Source organism: Gossypium hirsutum, chromosome D06 (assembly GCF_007990345.1).
Source record: "Gossypium hirsutum isolate 1008001.06 chromosome D06, Gossypium_hirsutum_v2.1, whole genome shotgun sequence".
In the NCBI taxonomy this organism is placed as follows: Eukaryota; Viridiplantae; Streptophyta; class Magnoliopsida; order Malvales; family Malvaceae; genus Gossypium; species Gossypium hirsutum.
The window spans coordinates 3816614-3842909 of record NC_053442.1 but is presented as its reverse complement, the minus strand read 5'-3'; the positions used below and the strand labels follow the sequence as shown (position 1 = coordinate 3842909).

The following is a 26296-nucleotide window of genomic DNA, read 5'->3' as shown; positions in this document are numbered from 1 at the left end:
TGCGTGATTTTAAAATTTTTATTAGGTTAATAATACATATTTTATAATATGTGTGTACATAAATAAGTATGAGTTTGGAATCTTTTGACTTGAAAAAATATACACATTATTATTTATAATATTACTACATTAATATTAGAATAATATTTTAATTTTCTTATTAAATTTTAAATATAAAAGATATAATTTATATTACGAAATTTTGAATAATATAAAATTAAAATTTATCATTATAAATTTCATTAAGATTTTAATTAAGGTTTTAAAGTTTTATTATTTTAAAATTTTAGTAATCAAAATAATTAATATATTTAATTTTATTAAACACCTTATATAATATTACTTTATATAATTATATTAAATATTAAAATAAAATTACATTATTTATAAATTAAAAATATATCTATTACGTGCAATAACTAAAAAGGAGGGATAATCTGTATTTATTTTATTTTATTTTTCAGTACTTTTTTTTTCTTTACAATAAATTTCATTTTCGATACAATAATTGATTTGACTAAAGTGTCCTTTTCTTATCGCCAATATGTGGCTTCTATTTATAGGAAAATAAAACATGTGACGTAAATCAAACTCCATCTAATTTTCTTTAATTTACTCAAAATCAGTTTTAATTAGTTATAATCAATGATTTAAAAAGGTTTAAGACAGGATTAGACCAATGCGCGCCAACCTTAACCGCTCCTTAAGCCTAAGCCCCTAACTACCGCCCAATTTTTAACCTTATCCTACCTGTCTGTCTCGTTGTCGGACGTTACCTCACGTGAAAGTCACGTGAGATTAACTCTCTTACTCTCAATTTAACATTTTTGAATTCAGACCTTCCGTCTTTTTTTTCCTCCGAAAATTCAAAATTTTTAACGTCTGAGAGAAACTTAAAACCAAAAACACAAAAGAAGAAAGAAAGAAAAAAGCTCCATCTCCTTCAAGCATTGTGTTCTTCAATCAGGTTTAGGGTTTAATAATTAATTTTCTCAGTTAATGGATTTTAGATGTGATGCATTTGATTTTCAGTGAATTTTAAAGATGTTTTTCATGGTTTGATACTTTGATTATCCTTTTTCTTTTCGTTGATTTAGGTTTTTTTTTATTTAGATTTTGATCGCATTATATAGGAGATGGAGAGTCCCGATTCCGTGAGAGTCGCCGTTAATATTCGACCGTTGATTAGTGCAGAGCTTCTCCATGGATGCACTGATTGCATCACCGTCCTTCCCGGCGAACCTCAGGTATTAATCATAATGAAGTTATTGAATTTGAAAATTTATATCGAAAGAAATTCCTGTTTATTTATTGTTTTATGGTTACGATTATAGGTTCAAATTGAGTCTCATGCCTTTACTTATGATTACGTTTATGGGGGAGCGGGATCGCCTTCTTTTGCTATTTATGATGATTGTGTTGCTCCTTTGATTGATGCACTTTTTCATGGTTATAATGCAACTGTACTTGCATATGGTCAGGTTAGTTTCATTTTGTTTTATTGAGGGTTTTCTTAATTATTATTAAGTTTTTTTTCCCAATAAAATTTTACTATTGAGTAGCAATGATGTTGTATTTCTGGTTTTCTTTAGACGGGTTCTGGTAAAACATATACGATGGGAACCAATTACACGGGGGAGGGAAGTAATGGTGGGATTATACCTAAAGTTATGGATAGCATATTTAGGAGAGTTGAGACAATGAAACACTCCACGGAATTTTTGATAAGAGTATCATTTATTGAGGTAATTTCGTTGGCTAAAAAATATTTCTTTTAACTTTTTTTTTATCAGGTAATCTACTTATGCAGTATAATATTTGAATTTGATAGATATTCAAGGAAGAAGTGTTCGACTTACTCGACTCACATCAAGCTTCATTGTCTAAAGTTGAAGGGGCATCCCTTCCGAAGCCTACAGGTCTTGGAAGACCTCCGATACAAATTAGGGAAGCAGGGAATGGAGGAATAACACTTTCTGGGGTGACTGAGGCAGAAGTTCGGACAAAAGAAGAGATGGCATCAAATTTAGCACGAGGTTCTTTATCTCGTGCTACAGGAAGTACCAATATGAACAGCCAATCAAGGTGAGGGTTATGAAGCTATATGTTTTAGTAGTTTTTGCCCTTTTTTTGGTTTTACCAGAATCAATATTCTCTTTGGTTTAAAATACCACGACCGTTGTAATAATATCATTTAAATGATACAAAAAAGTTCTGCAATTGGCTTATATCTCAATTTACTTAGTTTTTGACGAGTATAGAATGATTTTTTAGTTTGTGTTCAATGTATTAGATATATAAGGTTTATATAGTCATAAATCATGTAATTTTCGTATATTTTGTAAATTTGTGCTTATTTCAAATGCAATGCTCGTCACACTGTTTCCAGTCGTTCACATGCGATCTTTACAATAAGCATGGAGCAGAAGAAGATTGCTAGCTGCCTAAGTGGGGTAAATGATGATACCGCTGATGACATCTTATGTGCAAAGCTTCATTTAGTGGACCTTGCTGGCTCAGAACGTGCAAAACGAACAGGTGCAAATGGAATGCGGTTTAAAGAAGGTATATCTGATTATTTGTTTTCCAATGCCTTATGTTATTTACTAAAATAGTGATAGGTTCTAAATAAGCCACAACATGAAACTTATTTATTTATCTAAAATTTTGACATTTTGTTCTTTCAGGAATTCATATCAATAAAGGTTTACTAGCTCTAGGGAATGTGATTAGTGCCTTGGGAGATGAGAAGAAGAGGAAAGAAGGGGGACATGTACCATATCGTGATAGCAAGTTGACTCGCTTGTTACAGGCAGGCTCTTTGGTTCTTTTTATTCTAATTAATGCAAATTTTTTTTAAATAGTGATCTATCCAGATATTTATGAACAATCATTTCAACTACTTGTAATTTTAATTGGATGCTTTCATTTTGTTGAAGTAGACTGTTCAGAAAAAAGTCGAACAGGATAAATCAAATTGTTATAACTCAGTTTTCATTTAGCCATAGGTTTAATGCATAAAAATACTCAATACGTTTGTGACGCGGAGACTGTTTGTCAAGCACTAGCCAATCAGAAGTGAGCTCGTTTAGTCATGACTTATTGTGTCACATTTTATGATGGAAAAGCATTAACATCTAGAAAATGGATGTTTCTTAAATCAAGAACAGGAAAATATGTTCAGTTTTCTTTTCTAAGACTTTTTACTTGGATGTGGTGATATTCGTGTTTCTTTGGATCTGGAATGTTATTAGTTTTAAATGTACTGGCTATAATTCTCCTTGTTTTGTAATTAAATTTGCATGAAACATAAAAATATATTTATAAAAATGGCCTTCAATGAAACTACTTACTCCAGAAGGGAACCTAACATTTTTTGTGGAATTTTAAATTCTCAGGATTCTCTTGGAGGAAACAGCAAAACAGTGATGATTGGTATGTTGTTTTTATCTTTTATAGCATTAAAAGTTGTCACTATTGATATATTACTAGTAACAGGATTTTACTTTCAATTTTTTAGTATGCAGAAGTATTTGTTTTTTCTATATTTGCTTGTAGCTTGTGTTAGTCCGGCTGACACCAATGCTGAAGAAACGCTAAACACCTTGAAATATGCCAATCGTGCTCGAAACATTCAGAATAAGGCAGTTGTAAGACACTCGTGTAAATACTTGCAAAAGAAATGTTCTTTGTTGGGTATTATAATTCTTGTTCTAACAACCTCTCATCTTCTACTTGATTAGGTAAACCGTGATCCAATGGCATCTCAGTTGCAAGCAATGCGGAGCCAAATTGAGCAATTGCAAGCTGAACTTTTGTTTTATCGTGGTGATGGTAATGCATCATTTGATGAACTTCAGGTACTTTTACATAGAACATCCAAACATATCTCCAGACTTTCTTTACCTGCTTGCTTAAAGTTTTTATCCCCCTCCAGATTCTCAAGCACAAAGTATCTTTACTTGAAGCAAGCAATGGAGAGCTACGACAAGAGCTTCAAGAACGTAGACTCACTAATGAACAATTAGCTCAACGTGCACTTGATGCTCAGGTGTTCTTTCCCTTTTGTTTTTGTCTTTAGTTGTTTAAGTTGTTATAAATGTAAAATTCCCTTTTGCTTGAAGTATACTTGTGTAGCTGGTCAAACAGAAAACAGAATCTCATGTAAATTTAATATTTCAGGTTGAGAAAGACAAACTGATAATGAAAATTGAATTAGTTCGTAATGGTAAATCATGGGATGAGATTGAATTTAACCAGAATCAGGTAAGGTCTGTGCCAGCTATTGAATCTAGTCCTTAATAAAGATAATTTTTGGTTCACACGTGCTTTTGCATTATTCCAGGATTTTGACTTGATGAAAACTTATCTTTTGAAAATTCAAGAGTTGGAAGGAGAATTGATACGCGTGAAAAGCTTAAGCAGCTCAAACTGTAAACGAATTTCTGATTGCATAGATGAAGATGAAGATGAAGATGAAGATGAAACCTCAAAGGACTTGCTATTTTCTTCTGGAAATGATTATTTTTCTTCAGGTAAATTGGGCAAGTAGTGACCTTCTAGTTACTATTCATTATTTTGTCAGACACTTAACTCCTTTTATTTGTTAAACTTTTCTTGTATGTTCAATCATAAGACGTATTACATTGTTGAAAAGTAAACACATAATTGTCAGCCAAAGTTATTCTTAATTTCTTCTCTTCTTCTATTTTTGTCATTTCAACTCTTCTTTGATTCACTTTTCAACTTTTCAAGAGTTTACCATAGAGCTAAGGCATATATGAATAATTCTTCCTTCACCCAGATGAGATTGAGGATAATGAAAAGGAGCTTGAACATTCTACTCTCCAAGAAAAATTGGACTTGGAACTAATGGAGTTGGACAAAAGACTTGAACAGAAAGAGGTAATGTGCTTAGTTCATTACAGTTTTACTTTGGTTGTTCAGTTTCTCTTTTTTATGTTACTGCTACCAATACATGAGAAGATTCAAGAAGATTTGGCAGTGAAGTGTTTACAGGATTTTTTGACCTGCTGTCCTTATAGAGGCAGAACAGCTTGATCTAGTTATTGCCACAATTTTTTGTGAATCACTTGTTAAGATGTTTATGTTATCACTCAAATGCAAAATATTTTTCTGACCATTTTGGTTTTACCTTCTCCTTCACATGTTCTTTCATTTTATATATTTCGTAATGGCTTTTTATATGTTTAAGGCTGAAATGAAACGTTTTACAAGTTCTGACACCTCAGTTCTTAGACAACATTATGAGAAGAAAGTTAATGAGTTGGAACTAGAGAAAAAGGCTTTGCAGGTTAGTCCCTTGTTAAAGTTAGTGTTATTTTGTGATTAGTGGTATCCTATAATATTAATTCCTTTTCTTTTTATTTGTCAATTTTCAGAAAGAAATTGATCAGCTCAGACAAAATCTAGCCAATATTTCTTCTCCTTCTGATGTTGGTGCTCAAAAGTTAAGGGAAGAATACCTGCACAAATTAAATGTCCTTGAGTCACAGGTGCGTTTTGAATTTTTTTTCCCCTGCTACCAACAGCAGTTATCAGTTACTATATAGCTTTTTGCTTTACAGGTTGCAGAGTTGAAGAAGAAGCAAGATGCTCAAGCTCAGCTTTTGAGACAAAAACAAAGAAGTGATGAAGCAGCCAAGAGACTTCAGGAAGAGATTCAGAGAATCAAATCTCAGAAGGTGAATATTGACCCAAGCTCTCCATTTTTTCATCTTAAAAACTGGAATTGTTTCTTTCAAAAGTGGAATAGAATTTTTGCTACCAGAAATAATGTGTGTGTGTATTTTTCTAGGTTCAACTGCAACAAAAGATCAAGCAAGAATCCGAGCAGTTTAGGCTATGGAAAGCATCGCGAGAGAAAGAGGTCCATCAGGTACATGCAAATTCTGGGAATTGTATCTAGCAACAATTTTCTTTCAACATATGATTAATCTCTTTTTTTCTGACAACCAGCTTAAGAAAGAGGGAAGAAGAAATGAGTATGAGATGCACAAGCTCTTAGCTCAAAATCAGAGGCAAAAGATGGTGGGGGACATTTATTTTTACATGGAAAGCTTTGATCTTTCTAATTCTATGGAACTGCATTCACTCTTTCCTTATGCATGTTAGGTTTTGCAAAGGAAGACTGAAGAGGCTGCTATGGCTACAAAAAGGCTAAGGGAACTTCTAGAATCCCGAAAGGCTTCCTCGCGTGAAGCTTCTAGTAAGAACCATTTTTGCATCATGCAGTTTATTCTCTCTCTCTCTCTTTTTCTTTTTGGTGTAATTATCACTCAATGGCAATAATATATTTGATGTGCAGGCGCTGGAAATGGCAATGGTCCTGGAGTTCAGGTATTGATAGCAGCAAACAGATTAACTAGAATGATTTGGAATTGCTTAGACCAATCAGTTTTGGTCTAACATATCTTACTGAATTGACATGATAGGGGTTATATTTTTTACTTGTAGATTTTAGTTCATGTTCTAAGTGGCTTTCTTTTTTGATATAAAATGTTTTCTTCTGTTGAAGACAATACTGCAGACTGTGGAGCATGAACTTGAGGTCACAGTACGGGTACATGAAGTACGCTCTGAATATGAACATCAAGTGGAAGAGTGAGTCCTTTTTAATAATCCATGTGCAGATACCATTTCAAGCTATAAATAGATTAGCCTTCCAGTTTATTTCTCTTATATGGTCTGAGCATTGATTTGTTGCAATTCAGGATTTACTTTTAGTACTCTTCAACACTGGTTCACGAGTGCACTGCTTTAAATCTTTGGAGTCTGAGCTGAATGCCTTTAACCTTCTTTCTTTATTATTGTTTTAGTTATGGTCTACGTTGCTAATGTCTACTATTTTAGATCTTCTGGTTTGACAAGGTTGACCATTTAATTGTTTCTTTGATGTTTGAATGCTTGTTAAAACATGATCATTTACATTTCTTTATATTGTCTCGTATTCAGTTTTATTTTTCGTCTTTATTTTCTTGTCTACTTATTTTAGACAAGATTGTGCATTGACCAAGGTTGCCAATGTGCTTCCTCCCTCCTCCAAGGGAAAGGCAAGAAAAGAAATGACTGTTTGTCATTCTGTAAAAGATAAATTAGATTTCAAAATGCTCTTCGATTTGTGGAGGATGACAGAATTTTTTCAACATAAGGCTTAATATCTATTAATTTCTATTACGGAAGATCTCAGCTTGGAAATGGAAGCTTTCTTATGGTGCTTTTATTATAATGGCGTTGATATATCAAAATATGTTCTGTTTGTTTGTACTATAGGAGAGCCAAGATGGCCAAGGAGGTTTCAAGACTGAAGGAAGAATCTGAGATACTTAAGCACAGTGAATTAAGGTTAAAACTTTTGCTTTTGTTTTTTCTCTTCTTAATTTAAATTGTTTTTTTTCTTTTTTCTTCTTCCCATATTAGTGAAGGTACTTTTCTTTTAATGCTACCAAAATGCAGCAGAGATTATCACGAGACAATGTCCGCTGAGGCAAGAAACTCAAGGATTTTTGCTCTAGAAAACATGCTTGCTGCTACTTCTAGCACTCTGGTCGCTATGGCCTCACAACTGTCTGAAGCTGAAGAACGTGAACGTACTTTTAGTGGAAGAGGACGGTGGAACCATGTTCGGTCTCTTGGTGATGCAAGACATATTATGAATCATCTTTTCAATTTAGCATCATCCTCAAGGTAACGCATCTTTCCAAATAGAAAAATCGCATTCACATGAAATCTTTCTATTTCCATTGTTTACTAAATTGATTTGCTTCCACTTTTTGCTTCGTTATCATAGTTTTGCTTCAAGTATTTACCTGATATCCCTTCTTTGAAGGTGCTCATTGCGAGATAAAGAAGTTCATTGCCGAGAAAAAGATGCAGAAATGAAAGATCTGAATGAAAAGGTGGTGGTACTTAGTGGTCTAACTAGACAACTTGCTGCAGAAAAGGCTGCTCTCACGCGTGAAGTGAAATTGAAGGTTAGTTTCATTTCTTATTGGTGTTAAAAATAAGGTTCTTCGATATTCTACTTTGATGTCCCTTGTGCTTGTAATCTAGACTCTGATTTGGTATACATGAGTCTTATAACAGAATGCAATCATTAAACACTCCATTAGAGAAACAGCGGATTCTTACATCCCGCACTCAAATGGCGAAACTGATGAGTTGTGGAAACTGGTCGGTTTCACTCCCCTCCTTTACAAAAAGTGGAATGGTTTCTAGTAATTACTTCTGACTTGAAAATTATGATTATAGGAACAGGGAAACTCAGTAAATTTTACAGAGGACATGGATACATCTCCGTCAGAACATTCAGACGTGAACGCGAGCGATGATGATGACTGGGTGAAATCCCAAAAAGAGCCGGATAGGAGAAAAGCTCATAGAGCTAGAGACAAAGCTTTAAGTATGGGAATTCATAAATCAGATGCCAATGACTTGGAAAATAACAAGGGAGACGTTAATGAGGTTAAAGGGAGAACTGATGGATTATTATGCTGCAATTGTAACAACTCTTTGTGCAAGACATCAAAATGCCATTGTAGAGCAAATGGAAGTTGTTGTGGACAGGCGTGTGATTGCTCTTCGGCCAAATGTTCCAATAGAGAAATAGAAGTAAACATGGCAAATGATATTGGCACTAATGAAGAAGAGAAGATCCTTGTTGCTCATGGTGCAGTGCTATTACAGAATGCATTAGAGAGTGAGAAGGCAGTTGAAACAAATGACAATGGTGATGCAAGAAAAGCTCTCACGGACATTGGAAACGTATTGGTAAGATTTATCACGGTAAAAGTACCATGGAGATCATTATATTTGACGATAGATTTCATTTTGCGGTAAGATCATTATATTTGACGATAGATTTCATTTTGCGGTAAAAGTACCATGAAGATCATTATATTAGACGTTAGATTTCATTTTGTATGTTCTATTATGCAGAGATTAATTTAATCATTTTTTAATAAATGAGCCAATTGGCCTCCAATTTACTTCTACCAATTTATGACCTTACATAACTCAAATATGGAAAATTCTTGCCTGTTGTTGACAATAGATTTAGAGAATCATGCTGAGATTACTCTTTTTTGACAGGCTAAACATAATGCACCAAAGCCTAACAAGAGAAAGAAATGGAGAAAATCAGTGGTTCAACTGGTTCCTGTTGCTCCACCATCTTCACAGCGAGAGAATACTGCAACAACACCCCAAAGTCCAAAAAATGTAGATCCTCCAAAACATTCAGATGAGCGCCCAACAAGCACAATACGATCAGCAGCTTCATCAATTAGCAACAAATTGCTTCGAGTAAGAAATGCTAGTCAACCACATGAATCAACCAACAAGGAAACAACCACCGTCCTTGCTCCAACAACATCAGAAGAAAAAGAGAACTGCCGCCGTTAAACTATGATGTTAGTTCCTTTTCCCTAGATTATTTTTTCTTTCTTTTTCTTCCTTGCCCTTTAACCTATACAAGAAGGATCCAACATGAAGAGTTGGATCCTTGAAAGTGATGATGAGTTGACGTCGTTTTAACAGTTGGAGAACTAGTTTATTAGCGTTCCATGGGAACTTGCCGAACCCCAACAATCGGGGGTGCGGTAGGAGCATGGGAGCTTTTCCCCTGGGGGCTTATTTTTCATTGGTTCGGTGAAAAAATATTGCCTCCGGTGGGGATTTTATTTCTAATATTGTACTTTTTTTTTTATTTTTCTTTTAAGTTGAAAGTGGTTGGGATATTTAGTTAGTCATTTATTTAATGTTGTTTATATAACTTTTATTATTTATTTATGTAATTATTAGTCTGAATAAAGCTTTTTAGATGAATGGTTTTCATTTTAAATACGAAGAATTATTTTTACTTCAATTTTAATAACCTTTAAATATGCTATAAGTTTTATTTTTTATAAATGTTAATTTAATGCTTTACTTTTTTAACATTAATATTATTTTAGGTTTTTATCATATTTGTTTTTTTATAGAATGCCTATAATTACTGATGACCCCTCCTAGCCTTTAAATAAGATATTAATGTACTTCAACGCACTCGAATTTATGTCCTTCTACACCGATAACAATATCTAATTATCTTTCTTTTCTTTAATATAATTCACTTATTGCATTTATATTCAAACTAATTTTCTTTCCATGCCTACTTATTGTTACAAAAATGAACTTCCTAGAACATCAATTAGATATAGAAACATCATCTAGTTTAACCTTAAATATGATTTAGGGAATACAATAAATTTTAATAACAATTAATCTGTAAGATCTTTTTCATAGTTAATAATGCTTCGACTTGTGGCGAATTTTAAGAGGGTAGTCAAGGGTTTGGCCCTAAAAATATATTTTTTTTCAATTTAGTCTTTTTATCATAAACTATAAATTTATATATAGAGAAATTGAGCTTTGATCTCCTATAATAAATTTTTTTAATTCAGTCATTTTATAAATAAAAAAAAATATAAATTAATTCTCCCAAAAATGATTTTTTTATTTAGTTCCTTCAAAATTTACTGTAATATCCCTAACCCACATTCGTCGTCGGAATAGGATTTCGGAGCATCACCGATCAAACAGACATAATTTCAAACATTTCATATTATATAATATTCAAGTCAAAACCAATCAAACTCATACATTTTGTCCCTTATTCGAGCCCTCGAGGCCCAAAATACGTGTTAGAAACAAGTCGGGACTAATTCAGAAACTCAAAAAATTCTCGCGAAATATTAAAAATTTTCAAAGCTGCAGGGTTCACACGGTCAGGAGACATGCCCGTGTCTCAGGTAGTGTGGGTATTCGAAATAGGGACACATGGTTGTGTCCCAACCCATATCTATACTCGTGTAACTTTCTAACTTGGGTTACACGGTCAAGCCACATGCCCGTGTGCCAAACCATGTGCCCTTTCAAAATGGCCTCGCACGCCCGTGTGCTAGCCGTATGTCTCACACGGTCTAGTCACATGCCCGTGTGTCCGGCCGTGTGGACTCAAAATGAACCTTAAACAACAAGTTTACCATTCCCTGTAAGCTTGGACAATAAGCAACTCAAAAGATCATTCATTTAACCAATTCAAAATACGATCAAACACATCCAAATTATATCAAAACATACATCCTAGGTGCCTAAGCAATGTACCCTAGGTGTCTAACCAATGTACCCTCATTGATACCACAATTATATCATCAAATCATATCATCAAAGTATCATTCAAGTCTAATTTGTAAACATGCCAAATTCAATCTATTTTGCCTATTTCATGTTCATTTAAACATTAACTTAAACATGCCATAATATGACCTCAACATAAATACATATTTATATGTATATAACCAACCAATATTAACTTATAATCTTATTTACAATCAATCCACAAAATGATTAATAGTTAGATACCCTAGGTACATGCCGACACAAAAGGATAAGCATCACCACATTTGAGATCGGGATCGTTGTTGGATGCTGAACCGGCAATCAAAATTAAGTACCTAACCTGCGCACGAAAAACAAATCATACGCTGAGTAAAACTCAATAGTATTTTTATAATCCGAATATTTAAAGATAAGAATTTACAATATACAATTGAAATATAAACACATATTAATATTTATTTATTACAACAACCATATCATATTTTATTTGTTTCACAAATATCTCAATTCACATACTTGCTATATAAATAGCTTTTCACAATATATTTTCAATTTACTATTTCACTTCCATTTCTCATACCATGCCATGTCAATATCAACCACAAAACTTTATTATTCATTTACCCTTATTAACACGACTCAGACTTGGAAGAATACACGGATCCAACCAAAACACACCAATTTGACACCCAGTGCCTCATCGGATAATTGAAGTAATAATTTGACACCCAGTGTCTCATCGGCTAAACCGAAGTAAATTGACACCTAGTGTCTCATCGAATTAATCCAAAGTAGTAAATTGACACCCAGTGTCTCATCGACTCGAAGTCGAAGAAATCCCTGAACTCTTCCAAACTTATGGCATGCCATCTATATCCGACTCAGCCCGATATAGTTAATAGGGTTTAATTTCACATTTTAGATATAATCAATATCCAATACTGATTTTTCATATAATCACATAATTACACATATATTCATTTCAATTCAAAAATCAATCCATTCAATATATATATCTACTAATTCAATTCATTCAATCAATTATCAAAATATCAATTACTCACCTCACACTTACCATATACATTAAATAAAAATCACAACAATTAATAACTAGCTTCAGATTATAGAAATACAAACTAGAAATTCCGAGCTATTCCTCGTCGACTTTATCTTTTCCTTTTTTAGTCGAGGATTCTGGTATGACGTTAGCTACGGAATTAAAACAATTAAAAAAATCATCAATACAATACAATTCAATCTCATATTTAATATTTCAATTTTTACTCAATATTTGCCTAAATTCCAATTTAGTCCCTAAACCGAGACTAACTTTATTTCTTTACATTTAATTCTTTATTTTCATAAAAATTCCACTTTAGACTAAATTTAACTCCCTATTTTCATTTAAATCCCTAAATTTTGAATTTTTCACAATTTAGCCCCTATTACTCAAAATTTATAATTTATTCTACAATTCAATCCTTTTTCATTTCTAACTTAAAAATCTATCAATTTAATCCCTAATACTAAAATTATTCAACATAGAAAACACTAAAAAGCTCAATAATTTCTAAAATTTCGACATGAGTCAGGTAGTATTTAATATCGGGATTTCAAAAACATAAAAATTACAAGAAAATAGACTAAATTAACTAACCAATTAAACTTGAATCTTTGAAACCCTAACTTGCTTTCTCCTTTCCTTCCCTTTTTCTTTTCTTTCCTTTCTGTTTCTTTCTTTTTCGTTTGTTCTTTCTATTTCTTTTTCTTTCTTTATTTGTTATTATTATAATATAAAATATATATACTTAATACTTAAGTAAAATATATTATAATATATATTTTAACTTTAATTTATTATTAATACATATATAATTTTTACTCTTATGCACTTCTTTAGTCCTTTTAATTTTTCTTTAACCTATAATTTAACTTTCATCTTATATGCAATTTAGTCCTTTTACCTAATCACTCTTAATTCAAGCAAATTCTCTTAACCAATACCTAATTAACTACACAACTAGCTTCGTAAATACTTATTAAAATATTTTTGAGTCCAATTTACAGAAACAGAGTCTCGAAAATACACTTTCCGACACCCCTGACTATCGGGTCGTTACAATTACAAAGTTCTAAATTAATATATAATAAACCCATATTTTGATCTATAAAAAAAGTATAATTAACTTCCTATCCTTGTTAAAAAAAAATTTTAATTCGCCCCTGGCTTTGACACTTGTGCTAAGTAAGAGCATGGTGATGAGAACCATCTTAACCCTATATCCATGATGTTTCAACAATGGAGTATTTTTTTTTATCCAATCTTATATATATCAAAATGGGAAACTCAAAGGAAAGAATGAGCAATTATATAATTAATATACATTGTTGAGTTAACTAAGAGGATCCTTATCCCTCCTATCATTTAAAACTTATTTCTTTTCTTCTCTAATAGTCGAACTTGATACAAAGTATATATTTTTTTATTGTAGTTACAGGCGATTTCATTGAAGTTCTACACTAAATATGTTCATCTTTAATCTCGATATAACATTTCCAAATTATTTGTTGCTTGCCATTAGGCTTATAATATGTGCAACAAAAACTATTATGATTCGGTTCTATCAAATAGTTCTTTAATTCTTGTTCAAATGTTCCCAATCCTTTATGATATCGGATTTGAGTTATTGAGACTCCAAGAGTATACATTTGAAGTGTTATTTCAATTAATATATAAATGTAATAAAAAAATACTTATATCTGTTTGAGTAAAATTGTAAAGATTTATGGTTTAAGTTGAAAAGAATTTTTGTTTGGGGTTTTTTTAGTGTTAAGGGGAAGGAGATGAGGAGCTTTAATCTGATATCGATATTTATAAGTGCTGAGGTCTAATTTGTGCAGATTCTTTAGAGGATTTAATTATTGTTGTTAAAGTTTGATTAAAGTGACTATATTGATCTTAACATATGTTGGTGTCAAGTTCATACTACTTTTTCAGAGAGATTAACCAAAAGACTTTGTCTCTCATAATGTCTAGGCCCTAATCGGTTTTGCTTATGAATACGTGTTTAACCCATTTCTTTTCTTCCATTTCACAAAAATATCAGACCCTAAAACTCTAATTCATTTTCTCATAATTTTAAATTTTAAATTGAAACATTAACATATAGGATTGAAGGTGTATGAATTGGGTTCAACATTTAGGGTTCCATTCCTCTTATCCCACTCAAATACCTTAAACCTTAATTGAAAATTAACATTTAGAGTTTAGTAGATTTAGAGTTAATGATTTAGGTGACTTCAGCATAGTTTAATTTTTAGGGTTTTAAGGAAATAAATATGATTTTTCAATGACATAGATAAATAACCTATTTGAGAGTGCTTATTTTGAAAGTATACGAGGAGGTAGTCAGTAAGTGGAATAGGAGCTGGTTTACTTACCGTTTAAATTTAATAATTTTAAATTATTTTTAAATGAATTTATGGATTTTAGTAATATTTTTTTAAAAAATAAATAGATATTTTCATGCTAAATTGTGATTGGTTGAAATTTTTTTAATAAGATTAATAGTTGGGATAAAATGAGTAAGGATCTAATAATTTATTTATTAATTCTTACAAAAAAGATTTAAACACCAAATTTAAACAATTAATGTAATTTAAATATCATTTTATTGTTTAAATCAAAGATAAAATTCAAAATTAACATTTAATATTTAATTTTTTTTTGGTCGAATAACCTTCAATTTTAATATACAAAAAGAGAGACTCTCCATTAGAAGAAGCTGACGTGGCATCATAATACAATAAAAATACTATCATTAGCGGATATTTTATTATTCCCCGAAAACGAAATTCAAAATTTGATTTTTAGAAAGAATTGCGCTCCTTTCTCCCAACTCCAGACGCTAAGCTGAGTTTAGGCAGACCAAAGAGCAGCTCTGGTATCCTATTCCTGCTTTTTTCCACTTATTTTTCTTGGAAAATAATTGATTGATCGATTATTTTGCAATAATATTTGTTTTCGATCATTTTCATCTGAATCATCGTTGCTTCGGATTTCAGTTCACTTTTCAGGAAATAGAAAAAGGAAAATGAAGAAGCCAAATCGTCGTTCTAAGCAAAAGAGCGGCTCCGCCGATTCTTCTACTTCGCCTTTGATCGTATCGGGTGAGAAGGGAAATCAGGCTAATAGGATCCGAGATTTGGAGCTAGAAAACGAAACTCTTAAGGTGATTCAGTGATTCGATTTTCTGGTTTTCGTTTTTGTTCTAATTCTTTCTTTATAAGGTGAATCTCTGGTTTTTTTTTAAGTGAGTCTATTTAGTTATTTTGAAATGCAGGAATGTAATAGATCTGATTGCAGTTGAGTGAACAAAACTGTTGTCCTCTTTAAAATTTTTTTAATCTAGTGGAATCTGTTTGGTTGCTAAGAACATTCAGGGTAATGATTTAAGGCATTGAGATTTTAATGATTCCGAGGAAATGCTATTGAATTGTGCTTCTATCATTTACATTATCGATTTGTGGTGATTGAGGAAGCAACTAAAAATCTTATGAAGACTGCATCAGATGATTAAATGTAAAATTCAGTTTTATGCCTTCAACTTTTAATAAACGTGTTTTTGGAATGGCAGAGGGCGATTGAGGAGCTAAGGAGCAAAGCGGTTGATGTTTCACCAAACTCCTGTGTTGGTGTTCAAAAACTGGATCAAGGGCATTCTCGAAATTCAGAGACCTCTGCGAAGGTATTTGTTTCACATCTTCGTTAAATGGGGAACTACAATCAAGGTTCAATACTAAGCTATGTTCAACTTTCTCAGATTGTGGAGTTGAGGAAACTAGGCATACAGTCTCAACTCTCGGCAAAAAAGCCTAAATCAGATGAAATGTCAGAACAGTTCCAGGATGAGATTCAAAGATTAAAGGTGCAAAAGGTGAGTACTTGATTTAGATGAGCATTTGTGTAGAACTATGATATTCATTTTGTTGCTTTTATTATCGCTGGAAGTTTCCTTTATTTAGGTTCAGCTCCAATGCAAGATGAAGCTTGAATCGATGCAGTTCAGGTTATGCAAGGCTTCGCTTGAAAAGGAAATTCTTCAGGTAGGTATTTATTGCATATTAGCCGTGCTTAAATGATGCTCTGGTTATCACCGTAAATTCTAGGAACTACCATGCTTATATGTTTAGGTTTTGCATTTTATTCTTTCTTTTCAAAATGACTGTGCTGGATCATATTTTCTGTCTTATCATAGATATGTAGTTGAGAACGACCTTGTGGTGTTCAAGTATTGTGATTACTGATTAGCATCTTTAATACACTGGCATATGTTACTGAGCTTTTCTCTTTTACTCTGAACGCTCAATAGATTTTGTATTCACTCTTAAAGTGTGAGATGCTTAAGCAATTCAACCATACAAAAATGTTCTGCATGAGGCATACAATAAAAAGAAAACAAAAACTTTTAACGTGTCTATGCTGGTAATTACTTTGTTTTCTTCTGTAAGCTGAATATTAAGCATATGCCGCTATCTCAGAACTGCCCATGATTGCTCACCTAATCATCCTTTTCGCATCATCTGTTAAAATATAAGCTGTTCTTCCTTAGTTATTTCAAGAAGACACCCTGTGAGATAGCAGTTTTTGACTGGGAAGGCTTCATCATATGTTAATTATTCATTTTCCTTTTAACAGCTTAAGAAAGAGCAAAGGAGGAACAAGTATGAGAAGCATGTGCTCTCAACTCTCATTCAGAGGCAAAAGCATGTATATCAGTCTTCTTTTTATGTTACCTTACTTTATTTTCTGTTGACTAGTATTTGGTAAATATATTCTTAAGTTTTTTTCCTTTTCTTTTATGCCTCTATCTCAGGTATTGCAGCAGAAAACAAAAGAAGCTTTTGTGGCAGCAAAACGTCTAAAACAGCTAACTGAATCTAGAAAGGCTACATCCGGCAAAATAGCTGGTTGGAAAATAAGAACTCCTCCTATATATATATTTAGTTTGATTATGATTTATTGACTTCTCGTTTGCGTAAACCATAAATAGGTGCTAGAATCGGCATCAACATTGGAACTCAGGTATGTGTTATAGATCCATGAAGAAATGCTTTCTTTTTAAACATGTACCTTAGTTGCAATTGGTTGAAAAGGGATTTGTACATGTACCCTGAGCGGTTAAATGGATCATCATGATGTCATGCTTATTCTTTTTATTTTTTAACTGAATGATAGAGGCAGTTTTCCACCATTTTATACTGCATCTGAAAGTTGATTTTAGTGTTTCCCCCCTTTTTCTCACTCTTTATTTTGTGTCTATGGGGGCTGGGAGGGTAGGGGCAATTGTTTGATGATGGTAATGATGGTGTTTCTGTAATGGCACTGATGCAGGGTATTGAGAATGACTTTGAAGCCAAACTGAAGCTTGATGAAGTATGTTCAAAATACGAACATCGAATTGAAAAGTGAGTTCTGTAAACAATAATTCCCCTGTAGTCCTGGTTTGAATCAGCTATGGGATCATGCTCAAAGTTCACTGTTGGCTTGATTTGTTTATACATAAAATCGATTTAAGTGTACATTGTTTTCTAGGATGGTTGATGAGATAAAGAAACTCAAGCTGGAATTGGAGATGCTAAGGGAGGAAAAATCCAGGTAGGCTCACGCTCTTGCTTTTTCGTTCACCTAAAAGGTTGCTTTGTCCTTTTGTTACTACTGCTCTAATGATTATTAAATCTGTTCTTTCCTGCTAGTTCAAGCTGCAGGACAGGCGATAATGAAACTTCCATAGCTGATTCAGAGTTAACAGATCTAAGAGAAGAAGTTGCTAAACTAAGTTGTATGGTTAGCCAAATGAAAATGTCAAAGGCACAACTCGTTCCAGCAGATAGGTCACAAGTTAGTTCAGTTTCCTGTAGCATAGTGCTTTTAATTTCAAACCATAGATACTAACATGGATTAAGATTCTCTAACTTTATAATATCTAATTGTTGAGGTTTGATTTTTGTTAATCAGGCTGACTTGGTCCAGACTTCTGTTTCCATTGGGAGTAATATTCATGCATCTGGCACAGATGCATCTGAATCTGAGTGTTCTCAGGGAAATACTTCAATGATAGAGAAACCTTCAGGTGTGTGCTGCTCCTGTTCCAAAAAGTCTTTGTGTAAGACCCTCAAATGCGGATGTCGAGCAGCAGGGAGCAGCTGCGGGGCATCTTGTGGCTGCGCATTGGCCAAGTGCACGAATAATAAAAAAGTTCCTTTCAAATTGGACGACATGCCACAACCAAAGACGCCAGAAGATATTGTTGAAGAACTGAAAGGCACGATTCATGATACTATCCTGATTCAAAATAAAACTGTTAAAAACATTCCCGATACAAATGAAGATTGCGGACCTAGAAAGCAGCCATTACGAGAGATTGGGAACACAATGGTATGCTTTCCTGCCGCACACCTTTTCATTTCCACATTTTGATATTATGTACATTAAAGATTGTTTGAGGGCCTTCTTCCCAAAGATTGAAATGAACGAAAGCAGAAGCAATGGTAGCCTATGTTTAAGTAAGAAAATTTTCCTCTTGTTGCTAATGACAAGTTCGAATTCTTACAGGTCAAACCAACTGCTGTAAAACTTGACCCTAGAAAGAAAGGCCAAAAAACAGTCATTCAACCTGATACTAAGGATCAGCCATTACCTGTGATGGAAAATACAAGAGGAACAAGAAGAACAAACAAAATTTCAGGTTAGCCCGTATAGTATATATTTCCAAGTACCCTGGAAAATTTTCTGAAAGTGTACGAGTTACTTGCTCGAAAGCATTGTAGTCAGGCGAACTATAGCATTGGCTACTAGAGTTATTCCTTTACTAAGTTTCACATGGGATTTTGAGTGTTTTTTTATTGAAATAAGCATACAAATTTTATAAGGAGAGATGGGTTCGAGAAAAAATTTAAACTTTAAACATGTTGCTAATGGTTGTTAGAACCGAACTAAACAAAAGGGTTGAATTGAATTTTGAGGGAGTAATTTGAAACTGAAAAATCAGTTGAATTGAGTTTTATATATATTTTTAATAATTTATTTAATTAAAATTGGATTATAATTTAACCGATTTCATAAGCTGAAACGTGTAGGACATATTGAAGTGACCATGGTGTTAAAATACGTGGAAGTTATTGAGTTCTTGGTATTAGATGAAGTATTAAATTTATGCCATCCAAATTTAGATTATTTTGATATTATCTTCAAGTACTTTTTATTTTTTAAATTTCTTTCATCAAAGTTCATTTCCCCTAGCCTAGATTTCTTAAAAATTTCCAAATAACATGTCTTAGAAGAGGTTGTTGATTGGCTTTAACTTTTAACAACCAATAATTCCAACCAAAGCTTGTAGATGTAGGTGACTCAAACTAAACAATTAGGCTATCAGTAGTTGTACTTTATGAAAGTTATATATTTAGTTTTTGTATTTTAATTTGGTCATTTTCAGTCTTTATATTTTTTAAATTTTAAAATTGTTCTTGTCAAACGATAATTATTAAATTTATTAATTTCAGTTTTTTTTATTTCCAAAATCGGATGCTACAAACATATTATGATATGTATAATGTCATTTTAATTTGTTATTTTCACATATTACTCAATAAAAATTTAATTAATGGATTAAAGATTGGCATTTGCATCAAGACTAGGATTGAAAATCTAAAAGTATATGGATTTAGACTGATCTAATTAGAGAATATAGATTAAATTTACAATTGTACACATTGTATAGGACTAGTAATTGAATTTAACTAAACGAATTTATCTTCTATTATTTGAGTTAGGATTAAAATTTTAAAATTTGAAAAGTATAAGGATTAAATTTGATCAATTTGAATAGTATGGAGATTAAATTTATAATTTTTACAAAGTACAGGGACTGGTATCAAAATTTAACCAAATAATTGTGTCCAAATATGGTGAGCTTATAAGGAGTAGACCTATCCATATTGCGATATGATTTTTCTTTTTTTATTATTTTTATTCAAATTATTAGAGTTATTATTTAAAAATAATAAAATTATGTTGATTGAATCTTAATTTAATTAATATTAATATTTTTATCAATATAAAAGATTATGAATTTAATGATGGATAAAAAATAAAATAAAATCATTTTTATATTACACAATGACTTAGTTTGATTCATGTAGATCCATTTAACAAATTTTTTTGTCCAATAATTTATCTGTCCAAATCAAGCCGAAAAATTAGGCCCACTTGTAAACAAATGTGGGTCCCTAAGGCTTCACATTTATTTCCCAGAGTCATATCATTTATTTCTCAATCTTATTATATATGGCCAACATTTACTCATGCACTAAAAATATACCAAATTTTTATACTAAAAAATAATAGTGATTTGGAAAATTTTAAAAAGTGCATAAGCTTTTGTCACATAATAGATCTTTCCATGTGCACCATTGGTGGGGGAGTTGTCGTCTCAATGATTCAAACAAAATGGGAATTTCTTTTGAAAGATTTTGGGAATATTTTTGGACAATTTTTCCTTCTGGTGGAGAAATGTTAGCCAACCAAAGATTTTGGTTTATGATGTTGTCCTTACCTTTATCCTTTTTTTCTAAAAAATAGGTTAAATTTTGTTTTTGGTCCTTGTAATGTGCATAAGTTACGAATTTAGTTTTTGTAGTTTAATTTAATTATTTTTCCTTCAAAAATTGAAATTCTAGTCTTATCAAACGGTATCTGTTAAATTTATTAAATTATAATATTTTCAAAATCTTACTTATTATTTTCATATATTACTTATAAAAAGTCTAAGTAATGAATTTAACGGGTGCAGTATATACTAATATTAAAATTTTAAAATTGAAAAGCATAACAACTATGAATGATCAAATTGAAGAATATAGTAAAGGACTAATAACAACATTTAACCGAGGATTTAATTGCTTCCATTTGTCTTCAAACTACAATTATAAAATTAAAAGAATATATAGGGACCAAACTAATCAAATAATAAAATATATTTTAATTAATATTTTATATATTTTCACAGTTAAATTTAAATCTTAAAATATCTTTATTATTTAAATTAAATTCAGACCGAACCAACTCGAAATAATTTTTATTTATTTAAATCTAACCCCAAATTAGTGAAATAATAATTTAATCAAATATCTTTTTAAGAAAATAATAATAAGAATTGATAATCATTGTAAACAAATAATTCATTTTTGCTAAAAGAGGATAAGTATGGGAATATCAAAGGCTTCAACTTATCATGGACAAAGCAATATTTTATCCATCAACTTAATAATTTTTTTTCAATTTCATATTTAATTTTTTAAATATGGACCCTTTTTATTGATTTAATACTAAATTTAGTCCTATTTTTTTGTAAATATATTTAACCTTAAATTATTTTTTAATTAGAGAAAATGGGGGAAATTAGAGGCACAGAAAATACAACGCAAAGAGGTTGGAATTTCCCGGGAAGTGGGCATCGGTTACTTGAGCTACACTCACACGCTTCTTTCGGGTCAAACCCGCCACATCACCCTTTCTACCGCCCCACATTTCTGACCTGGCAATCCATTTCAGTCAAATGTCGTTAATCCTCTATGGCCAATCTCATTTCTAATAAAATAATCCCACCTCTCCCGTAATCCGTAACTACAAAAAACTAAAAGTTTATATCTGAACTCCCAAAAATACCCTTAATTCACTAACTTCAAAAGTTTTCCCCTACTCTCGAGCTCATGGAATAAGACTCCCTAGTAAATAAATCATAATTTTACATTATTATTATATTATTATTTTCACCTGCTGTTAAAATATATAAGTGGCTGATATTAATATAAACCCAAAAAGAACTCTCCTTTTTTCTCCATGGGAATCTCTCTTTTTAAAGCAAAAAAAGATTGATTCTTGGAAGTGAAGTGAGGTTAAAAAATTTGTAGAATTTGGATTCCATCACCGTTTTCTTTTTTCCTTTTTTTTTTCCTTTGCAGAATATCTGAAAATCTAGGTGGTATTTTTCTTTTACTTTGGGTGGCTTTTTGAAGGTACTTTGATTGATTTTTTTTTCTTTTTGTTCTTTCAAGTCTCCATTGAATTTTCCTCTTTATATTTGAAACACAAGGAACGATGTTTGGGTTCTTTTTTTCTTTTCCTCTTTTGCTGATAAAGCTTTAAAAGTCTTCCCCTTTTTTTTGTATATTTTTAAATGGTTTATTTTCAGATTTATTTGAAATTCTGTTCGGTACTGATTGAGAAAATGTAAATGAAAATTTGACAAAAAAAAGAAAAAGAAAAAAGGAGAGGAAAATAGATAGTCAAATTTGAGAAATCTATTTTTAGCAGAAAAGGGTTTTTTTTCTTTTCTAAATTCACTTATTCTCCTTTGAAATTTGTCTAAATTCTTTGTACTGCCTTTTTTTTTATTTTTTTTCTAGCTCAAAAAATGGAAATTTGAGAGGAATCCAATTTAATTATAAAGGTTTAAAGTAAAGGGTTGCTTTTGCTTTAGAGAATTATGATTTCAATGCAGTTTTGTTTGAGTATGTGATTTTGTTTTTAAATGCAGAAAGTGGTGATCAAATTGCCTATTTGTTGATTTTGGATTTTGCTGGGGATTTGCATATTAGATTGCGCTTTAGTTGATTATATACATATGGCTGTGGCTTTTACTCACCTTTCATGGTGGTTATGGAGTGGTAAACATCAAGAACCTAGAATTGCTAATGGATCTTCTTTAAGTTCTTCGCCGGATTCCGGTTTATTAGATTCGGATAATCTGAAGTTTCCATTGGTTAAGAGAGCTAATATGGCGTCTTCATCTAGAAAAGTTAGGAGGAAATGGCATAGCCGTGAAGAAAGAAAGATAGATAGGGAATATGATGTAGTTATCGTCCCATCGGACGGAGGGTGTGTTTCGGGGTCCGAATCCGATGGTTCAGATTACTCCATTGGATGGATGGAACCTCATGGACCTGGTTTCAACAGTGATGATGAATCAGACAATAGCTTTGCTGTGTTGGTTCCATGTTATGGTCATAGACAAGATGATATGTTGGAAGATCCAAAGAACAACCTTTTGGGTGCCATTGTCAACATTCCTAACTATTATTCTGCTGGTATTGTCCATTTCTAATTTCCCAAGTATTTGACTGTTATGTAAGTATGTTATATATATATGTATATGGAAAAAAGGTTAAGATGCAGGATAGGATAGCACATTGCAGGTCATTTTCCATTTGCTAACACTATTTTTGGCACTATGAACGCATATGGAACTTGTTTAGTTTTTTTTTTTTTTTGTTTGTTGAACTTTTATACTGTTGAATTGCTTGAATTGTTCAATGGGTCGACTGTAAATATTACCATGGAAGCTTTTATACTAGGAGTCAGGTTGAATTTTGCCTCCTATACTAAAAAAATAGGCAAATTAGTCCCTGTATCTTAGATTATAGAACAAATTAGTCTGGTATTTGTAGTTACACTGGTTTTTTAACAATATAATTGGATGGAATTTTTATTAAAAAGAACCAATTTTTTCTTTTATCTAACGTATAGGGATTAATTTGTCTATTTTTTGAGTAGACGGAACAAAATGCAATTTGACTCCTAGTGCAAGGGCCTTCATGGTTCTTTTCTAGGGGCTGACAGAATGTTCAAGATTGCATTAGGGAAGTAGGGAGGACTAACAATACTTGAGGTTTTGGACGTTGTAACTCATTGATAGCTCATCTCGATTTTGGACGAGCCTCCAATGAACTTTTATTGTTGTTCAGTCTAGCTCATCACGATTTTAATGTCATTCAGAAGATAATTGATTTTATTGGCAAGTTGCTCTTGTAAGGAGTGTGTATATAATGTAGAATTCAGGACCTACTTTGGCCGAAATGGTGAGTAGTTACGATTAGGTAGCTGCTGTTCATCTTTTGTTTATAATGTGTTATGTTCTCCAATGTGATGCTGTAAGCTTTCATAGAATTTGTCCAAGTGTGTATGTCATTATGCTAACTCTGTCTGTGTCTTATGTTTCTTCAATGTGAAGCAAGCAAAAATTACGTGGAACAGTGGCTTTCATCTCTGCAGACTAGCTAATATCCCGGACTAACGAAGATTCCTTATGGATCTTTATTCTATTACTCCATCTACTGGAAGAACTTGGTCTCGTGTTTCATCGTCGATATAAATATTGTATAAAGGTGCTGTATATACTGTAAAACTGAAATCTGAGCTATTATCAACTAACGAGCAGCAAAAAAGGGTAGCTAAGAGACAAACACGATGTGAATATCAGACCAGACATGTCCTTTTCTGCTGTTTCTTTCGGGAGCTGAAGATCGGTGTTTGTTCATTTATGCGTGTGTGTGATTCGTTGGAGGACTTCACTTGGAGCATGAAAGTTGTGTGTGTGTGTGCGCATTGAATTCTTTAGTGTAAATATGGTTTTTTGTACTTACTAAAAATCGAACCAGATTTTATGCTGTATGATTTACTGTAAATAATATGTGAATAAAGTATTTTGTATATAAACATTAGTTTCTTTCTCCAAATCAATGGCTGTCCTTGTTGCCCTATGATTAAGACATTATAATGGTGCTAGAGGTGCTCATGGCCGGGCGGCCCGACCTGGCCTGACAGCCCGCCCGAAATATGGGAGGGTTTGGGTAAAAATATAGGTCCGAAATATGGGCTTGGGTAAAAAACGAGGCCCGTTTAGAAAACGGGCCGGTCTCGGGCACCACTTTTTTGGCCTGGCCCGGCCCTGGCTCCGCCCGATATAATAAATATATTTATTTTTTAAATTTTTTAATTTTAAAATATTTTTAAAATACTTTTTTTATTATTTTTAATTTTAAAATATTTTTAATTTTAAAATACTTTTAAAATACTTTTTTAATTTTTAAAATAATTTTTGGTATTTATTAAAAAAATGGGCTGGGCCGGGCCCGAGCTTATGATTTTTCCCGGGCCGGGCCTGGGCAAAATTTCATGCCCATATTTCGGGCTGGGCCGGGTTCGGGCCTAGGACTTGGGTCAAAAATTTTTTATGGGCCCGGCCCGGCCCAGCCCACGAGCACCTCTAAATGGTGCACAAAGCTGTTTTTGTTCGAAGATAATTGATTTTCGCTTCGCTTCACTTCACACTTTTCAACTTTAAAAAGTTATAAAATGATCATTTAACTATTCGAAAATTTTTATTTAAGTTATCGGACTATTAAAATAGTTATTGTATGATCTTTTCCGTTCCCACCACCTGTGTCATTGAAAACTCTCATTCTTCTTTGTTATTATTAATTGCTTTTTCATTAAACAACTTGAATGTCATTAATTTGCAAACTAAAATTTAAATCATTGATGAGTATGATCCAAAGCATCGATTGTTGAATTATTGTTTAGAACTCGCTAATCGAAATTTTTAAAAAAACTTAATAGTTCTGTGACAAATACGAACTTTCGAATAGTTTAGTGACTTAAATGAAAACATTTGAATAGTTCAACGACTATTTTGTAACTTTTTGAAGTTGAATGATTAAAACGTAAACTTATTAATAATTTAATCCCATTATTAATAGTTTATCTTTTTAAAAAAAAGTGCCACTAACGTTTACATGTTTTGTTAAAATGATAATAATTGTATTTTTGAGCTTTTTTGGCTATCAACTTTTTTTAAAAACTAAGATAAATACATGTGAAAAATAAAAAAAATAAATAAATCATACATGAAATTAAAAAAATAACTCTTAATTAAAAAATAAATATAATTATCTAAAAAAATTCAAAATGAATACATACATTTGTTTCCTGTAAGGTTTCAAAAAGATAATTAATAAAATAAACTGAAAATACTGAGAGTGCATTCATTTTAAAATTCTTTTTAGATAATTATATTTATTTTCGAGTTATTTTTTAACTTTATGAATTATTTATTTATTTTATTATTTTTTACGTGTAATTATTTTATTGACTTATCTAAGTAATAAATTACATCTCATTCTAAATATTCCACATATAAAATTCTACATCATCTCATTAAATTTTTTAACTGTACTTTTATCAAATTTATAAAAGAAAGCAATTTGAAAAAATAAT

At 31.8% G+C, this 26296-nt stretch overlaps 3 protein-coding genes across 8 annotated transcripts; all 3 read left to right on the top strand.

Moving 5' to 3' along the window:
* The first annotated feature begins 818 nt into the window (after positions 1-818).
* On the top strand, positions 819-9846 carry LOC107944047 (kinesin-like protein KIN-4C). Of its 6 annotated transcripts, none has more exons than XM_041095061.1 (28): positions 819-967; positions 1134-1247; positions 1335-1481; positions 1593-1745; positions 1832-2085; positions 2390-2565; positions 2688-2812; positions 3399-3435; positions 3559-3650; positions 3744-3860; positions 3938-4051; positions 4183-4266; positions 4346-4535; positions 4805-4905; positions 5216-5314; positions 5403-5516; positions 5589-5705; positions 5819-5899; positions 5980-6051; positions 6136-6229; positions 6329-6360; positions 6539-6624; positions 7294-7365; positions 7477-7707; positions 7850-7994; positions 8107-8193; positions 8272-8790; positions 9112-9846. In XM_041095061.1, exons 2-28 carry the CDS (start codon positions 1137-1139, stop codon positions 9421-9423), a joined length of 3762 nt encoding a protein of 1253 aa, XP_040950995.1. In that variant the 5' UTR covers positions 819-967; positions 1134-1136; the 3' UTR covers positions 9424-9846. The 6 variants fall into 6 exon arrangements, with proteins under 6 accessions (XP_040950995.1, XP_016733346.1, XP_040950996.1 ...); XM_016877857.2 differs by having other exon boundaries at positions 828-967; positions 1114-1247; positions 2706-2812; XM_041095062.1 differs by having other exon boundaries at positions 828-967; positions 1114-1247; positions 6551-6624.
* A 5126-nt stretch (positions 9847-14972) lies between these two features.
* On the top strand, positions 14973-19112 carry LOC107944049 (kinesin-like protein KIN-4C). The gene is made up of 13 exons (XM_041095060.1): positions 14973-15125; positions 15247-15413; positions 15819-15929; positions 16005-16118; positions 16207-16287; positions 16880-16951; positions 17058-17151; positions 17235-17266; positions 17576-17649; positions 17777-17839; positions 17938-18082; positions 18200-18619; positions 18797-19112. Exons 2-13 carry the CDS (start codon positions 15276-15278, stop codon positions 18932-18934), a joined length of 1482 nt encoding a protein of 493 aa, XP_040950994.1. The 5' UTR covers positions 14973-15125; positions 15247-15275; the 3' UTR covers positions 18935-19112.
* Positions 19113-22060: 2948 nt separating this feature from the next.
* On the top strand, positions 22061-24736 carry LOC121218206 (uncharacterized). The gene is made up of 3 exons (XM_041095059.1): positions 22061-22257; positions 22779-23328; positions 24252-24736. The coding sequence occupies exons 2-3, from the start codon at positions 22866-22868 to the stop codon at positions 24299-24301; spliced, it is 513 nt and encodes a 170-aa protein (XP_040950993.1). The 5' UTR covers positions 22061-22257; positions 22779-22865; the 3' UTR covers positions 24302-24736.
* The last annotated feature ends 1560 nt before the right edge of the window (positions 24737-26296 follow it).